General features: G+C 58.7%; 1 protein-coding gene across 1 annotated transcript; it reads left to right on the top strand.

The window, feature by feature from the left end:
- The first annotated feature begins 110 nt into the window (after positions 1 to 110).
- Positions 111 to 4757, top strand: FOXI3 (forkhead box I3). Its single transcript, XM_083833701.1, has 2 exons — positions 111 to 1153; positions 3215 to 4757. The coding sequence occupies exons 1-2, from the start codon at positions 445 to 447 to the stop codon at positions 3802 to 3804; spliced, it is 1299 nt and encodes a 432-aa protein (XP_083689827.1). The 5' UTR covers positions 111 to 444; the 3' UTR covers positions 3805 to 4757.
- Positions 4758 to 5988: the final 1231 nt, after the last annotated feature.

The following is a 5988-nucleotide window of genomic DNA, read 5'->3' as shown; positions in this document are numbered from 1 at the left end:
ACCCCCCCCCGTTTTGGGGCCGGAGGGACCGAGGACGATCGCAGCCGGGGGGTGCGGGGGCTCGGCGCGGAGACCCCGGGGAGGGGGCGGCGGGGCTGGGAGGGGAGGGATCCCTCCGGGGGCCAAACCCCGGAGCTCCCCCCACCCCTGCCGGCCTCCCAGCCCAGCCGGGTCCCTCCCCCATGGCCGCTTTTGGGGCCCGGCCTTGCCCCCCTCCGCCTCCGGAGCCGCGCTACTGGCTGCGCCCCGCGGCCGCGGGCGGGGAGGCCGGGCACACGGGCAGCGCCTATAAGGCAAGCCGCTCCGCAACCCCCCTTGGGATTTTTATTTTTTATTTTTTTAATTTTATTTTATTTTTTTTTTTTTTTGTCGAGGTGGGTGGGTCTGGGCCAGAAGAAGGGGAGCCGGGGGGAAGCTCCGGCCGGCCCTGCATGGCCAGGGATTATGAGCGCCGGTGAGTTGCAGCAGGCGCAGCCCAGACCCTCGGCGCCGGCAGCCGCCCCGGTGCCCCCTCAGCCCCGCAGCGCTCAGGAAGCCCCCGAGATGGCGGTGTACTGCGGCGAGAACTTCAGCGTCTACCCCCAGCCCAGCCTCCACCCGCCCGGCGCCGCCGCCGCCGCCGCCGCCGCCGCGGCCGCCGCCGCCGCCGCCGCCGCCTCGTCGGGGCAGCGGGCGGGCGGCTACGGGCTGGGGGACTACGGGGCGCCCGCCAACGCCGGCTACCTGTGGGGCATGAACAGCCCCGCGCCCTACCTGCAGGGCCCGCCGGGCTCCGCGGCGGCAGCAGCAGCCGCCGCGGCCCCCTTCTTGCCGCCGGGCTCGTACGGCTGCTCGCGGGGCGGGCAGCTGGTGGGCTCCCCCCCGGCCCCCGGCTCGCCGTCGGCGGGCGGCGCGGAGCTGAGCTGGCTGAGCCTGGCCAGCCAGGAGGAGCTGCTGAAGCTGGTGCGGCCGCCGTATTCCTACTCGGCGCTCATCGCCATGGCCATCCAGAGCGCCCCCGAGAGGAAGCTCACCCTCAGCCACATCTACCAGTACGTGGCCGAGAACTTCCCCTTCTACAAGCGCAGCAAGGCGGGCTGGCAGAACAGCATCCGCCACAACCTCAGCCTCAACGACTGCTTCCGCAAGGTGCCCCGCGACGAGGACGACCCCGGTGAGGCCGGGCGCGGCGGTGGGGGGCGGGCGGCGGGAGCGGAGCCCCCCCCGGGGACGGCGGGGTGAGGGCACCGGGCAGAGCGGGCTCCCCGCGCTGGCTGCCCCGACAGCGGGCGGCGCTGCGAGGAGAGCGGGCTCCCGTGTCCCCTCAGGGCTGCCTTGTCCCCTTCAGGGCTCCCTTGTCCCCTTCAGGGCTCTCTTGTCCCTCAGGGCTGACACTGCGGAGACCAGTTTCGCATGCTCCCCTCAGGTTTCCCTTGTCCCCTCAAGCCCAGCACTGGGGAGACCAGGTTCCCTTGTCCCCTCACAGCCGGCACTGAGGAGACCAAGCTCTCTTGTCTCCTCAGAGCTCCCTTGTCCCCTAAGGACTCCCTTGTCCCCTCAGGGCTCGCATGTCCCCTCATGGTTGGTGCTGTAAGGAGACCAGGCTGCCTTGTCCCCTCAGGGCTCCCTTGTCTCCTCAAGCCCAGCACTGAGGAGACCAGGTTCCCTCGTTCCCTTGCAGCCAGCACTGTGAGGAGACCAGGCTCTCTTGTCCCCTCAGGGTTCCCTTGTCCCTTCAGGGCTGTCTTGTCCCCTCCGGACTCCCTTGTCCCCTCAAGCCCAGCACTGAGGACACCAGGCTCCCATGTCCCCTTGTGGGCTCCCTTGTCCGCTCAAGCCCAGCACTGAGGAGACCAGGCTCTCATGTCACCTCACGGTCAGTGCTGTGAGGAGACCGGGCTCTCCCGACCCCATCAAGCTCAGCACTGTGAGGAGACCAGGCTCCCATGTCCCCTCAGGGCTCCTTTGTCCCCTCAAACCCAGCACTGTGAGGAGACCAGGCTTTCATGTCCCCTCAGGGCTCCTATGTCCCCTCAAGCCCAGCACTGAGGAGACCAGGCTCCCTAGTCCCCTCATGGTCAGTACTGTGAGGAGACCAGGCTCCCTTGTTTCCTTAGGGCTCCCTTGTCCCCTCAAGCCCAGCACTATGAGGAGACCAGGCTCTCATGTCCCCTCAGGGCTCTCTTGTCCCTTCAAGCCCTTCTCTGAGGAGACCTGGCTCCCTTGTACTCCGCCGGGACAGCCCTGTGAGGAGAACGGGTGCCCTCGTCCCCACCATTGTGAGGAGACCGGGTGCCTTCATCCCCTCAAGCCTGGTCCATGAGGAGACCTCCCCCTGCCTTGTTCCCTTTAGAGGACATGGGGCTCCTTTTGCCCTCCTCACGCCTGCCGCTGGCCCTTCTGGAGGTGACGGCTGGCCCCAGCCCTCGGTCCCCCTGCCCGGGCAGGCCGGGTGGGCTGAGGCTGGGAGTGCCGGTTGTGCAAGGCACAGATCCTTCGGCCGTGATTCACGGCTCCCCTCCCTGCCCAGCTCTCGCCAGCCCGGCCCCGGGGCGCAGCCGGTGCCCAGGAGTGGGCGTAGTGCCGGGGTGCGCTGCCACGGTGCTGGTGAAGCCGGGCAGAGAGGGGGCATTTTGGGCTGGGGTCTCTGGGGGGACTCTGTGGGGTCGCTGCTTCCATCAGCCATGGGGCTGTGGGGACAGCTGATGGCACCTCAAAGTCACAGTCACAGGCACAGGGCAGCTTTTCTGCAGCACCATGGCTCAGCGCTGCTGGCCTGCTGTCCCCTTGGTGTACCTGAATGTGCAGGCCCGCATTCCACCAGCTCTTCTGAGAAGAGACGTGGCAGGGTCTCCGCTTTGTCAGCCATGGGGAGACATGGGTGCCCCTGTTTGCTGTGAGACAGCTAGAGCCCTGCTTTGCGTTCCCTTCAGCCAGGTCTGAGGCAGAGGTTGAGATCCTCCAGGGAGGTTGAGGCATCTCAGTGGCGGGGAGGTTCTTCTCTGTGTGGCATCAAGGTTCTCGTGGACATTGGAAGGGGACATCGGAAGGTGATAATGTCTTGGGGCCAGGATTTGGGTTCTGGTACTGGACAACAGGCAGAGGAGGAAAAGGTGTAGGAGAGGTGTGGGTGCTGTGCTGATGGGGCAAAGCACGAATATTGCTTATCTTTCAGCAGTAGGGCTCGCTGTCACAGAGGTTGACTTTCTCTCTTGTTTCTCCTGTTTTCCACCAGGGAAAGGAAACTATTGGACCTTAGATCCCAACTGCGAGAAGATGTTTGACAACGGGAACTTCCGGCGCAAACGCAAGCGACGCTCTGAGCCCAACACCCCTGCGACCGCGTCTGCAGCCTCCTCTCTCGGGGGCCTGAAAACAGAGGAAGAACGACCCATTGCAGCTGGAGGCAAACCGTGTGGAACCAGCCCACCCCCAGAGCTGGACCCTTCACCTTCCGCCAGAGACCATCCGAAAAGCTCCTCTCCCTCCGGTATCATTTCATCCACCCCCAGCTGCCTCAGCACCTTCTTCAGCGGCATGAGCTCCCTGAGCGGCGGAGGCAGCCGGCTGACAGGGGGGCTCAGCAGTGACCTGCATCACAGGAACTTCTCTGCTGGACAGCTGAGCAGTGGCACTTTCACCCCTTCCAGCAGCTCTTCTCAGGAGGTGCCTTCGCCGGAACAGCTGCAGCGAGTTGCGGGACCTTCCCCTGCCTACTACAGCTCCTTCCATCCCAGCAGCGGCAGCCAGGGAGCCCAGTACAACCACTACTACAACTTCACGGTTAACAGCCTCATCTACACCCGGGATGGGACAGAGGTGTAGGGCGCTGGGGCAGGCAGCCGGCGGGCGCTGCAAAGGGAATTGGGAGATGCAGGCGTATTTGGCAGCACAGAGGACCGTATGCTTTTTGCAAACAGCATTTCAATGTGGACACTTCCCAGGAGTTCTTCCAGGAAGACAGATCTTCTCACCTTTTAAAACAAGAACGCCCCGTGAACACCAGCAGAAGGCAGATGCAAAGTCTTTTTTCCATCCTGGTAAATGTTAGGTGCTTTAGGTGGCTTGCCATCTAAGTTCTGCAGATGAAAGTGAACTGAATTCAGGTTTCCAGAAGTTGAAATAAGAAGTTGAAAAACTATAACCATTAAACAATATCAGCAAGAACCAAGTAGACATCCAGTGAGTCTTAGAAGAGAACAGGAAAAAAAAAATGAAGAGATTTCTTATGAAGTGCCTTGTACAATGTATTAAAAAATTCTTCTGCCAGCAGTTGCCTCTGTAAGCCCTTTCTCTCTGCCCTGCTCCTGCAATATGCAATGCACAGGAGGATACTTTGGGAAAACACCCACCCAAAACCTCCTCAAAAACCCTCAGAGGTTTGCTCTGGTCTTCCCGTGTATGGCGTATTGTACAGCTAGGGCCGTGTTTTGTAAAACAATCTTTTCCCCCCCGAGCTTAGTACCAAAGATAACTCTAGCCATGCAGCTTTAGCACGAGAATAAACACTGGGGTATTTTTATACATATTTGTATGTAATGTAACTCTTCTGTACATATGTTTCTATGTGGTTTTATATTTGTAAATTATGCTCTGGAGCTGTACTTATTTATAATGTTTTAAACTTTGTTAAAGTTTATTTTACTTCGTTTCCCATTCTTTTTTTTTTTGGTTGTTTTATTTGTTTTGATTTTTTTTTTGTTGGTTTTGTTTGTTAGTGTATTAACGAAACTGTTCAGGCTGAACAGCCGTTGGGAATAAAACGTTAACAATTGTTAGATTTTTTGCCTGGTTGTTCCTCGGTACGTTTGAGGCATTCTGAAGCTCTGCGGGAGACAGGTTTTCCTTTCACGTGGTTTGGGATAAAAGGTGCAAAGATTTATGAACAATTTCATCTGTGCAGTAAGAAGAAAACTGCCCTCGGCCTGAAGGAGATGCATATGAGCTGACTGGTGGCCCTTTGACGTCTCACTGTGCAGAGTGGGCACTCTGGGCTTTTTTTATCTGTTTATTTTTGCCAGTGATCTGAATTACAACTTTCTTTTCTTCAGCCTGGTTTGGTCAAAATAATAAAAGCTTGCAAAAGTAGAAGGGCTGCTTCCAGCTTGGCGCTGGCTAGCGGGGGGTAGGTACGAAGCCTGAGCCTGACTGCGTTGGCTCCAGCAGTTTTAAAAATCCGTTTTTCAAGCAGGATTGCACCTGCCTAAAGGGAAGGGCTAGCTGAGAAGTCGGACGGGTCACCTAGCGGGCCAGGCCGAGCCGTCTGCTGTGAACAGCCACATCCTTCCCGATTCCTGCTGCTGGCGGGGGAGAATCCATCCCATAGCATCCTTTATGCAAAGCCATAAATTCCCAGTTCTTGCCGTTTGCCTAAGCTGTGTTGTTGGGTTCTGTGTGCGGCCACAGAGCATAAATATAAATGTCTTCTCCAGGAACGTAACATCGGTGATGAAGTTAAGCACGAAATTGCAGCTATTAACCATACGTGCAGCTGGCGTGATGTAAGGCCAGCCCTGCAGGCTATTCAGAAACGAAAACCGTTGGCAGTGCGATGCAGCGCCTCCTCACTGGCTACCTGCATAACGTCTCTGCTAGTGATGCAAGACAAACCACCGGCCCGATCCAAAACAAAATGAAGCCGTGACGAAACGTCAGATGACTTCCATGTGCTTGGGATCGGGATCAAGTACTTTCCCCGGCACTGGCCGGCCGCCATTTGGGCAATAGCTGAGACCAGTGGGCGGGCGGCGACTCCTGCCTCATCCCCCCTCTCGCTCTCCCCTTCCCAGCAGAGATACAATCTTCCTGGCTTTAGGGGTAATTCCTCCGCGTTCTTGATTTTTAATTGTGTCTCGGGCGATGCGGCGGTAGCGATAACGGGAGGGAGAGGGCAGCTTGCCACTAGCAGAATGCCAAGGTGGTCAGTCGTGTCCTGCCCGGGTTCAATCACGCCAGGTGTGGCATAGCTTTGTTTGGATTTTGGACTGCTGAGTTTGATCCAGCAGTGGT

Source organism: Anser anser (assembly GCF_964211835.1).
Source record: "Anser anser genome assembly, chromosome: 4".
Classification (NCBI taxonomy): Eukaryota; Metazoa; Chordata; class Aves; order Anseriformes; family Anatidae; genus Anser; species Anser anser.
The sequence above is the reverse complement of the archived record's forward strand: the minus strand, read 5'-3'. Positions and strand labels throughout refer to the sequence as shown.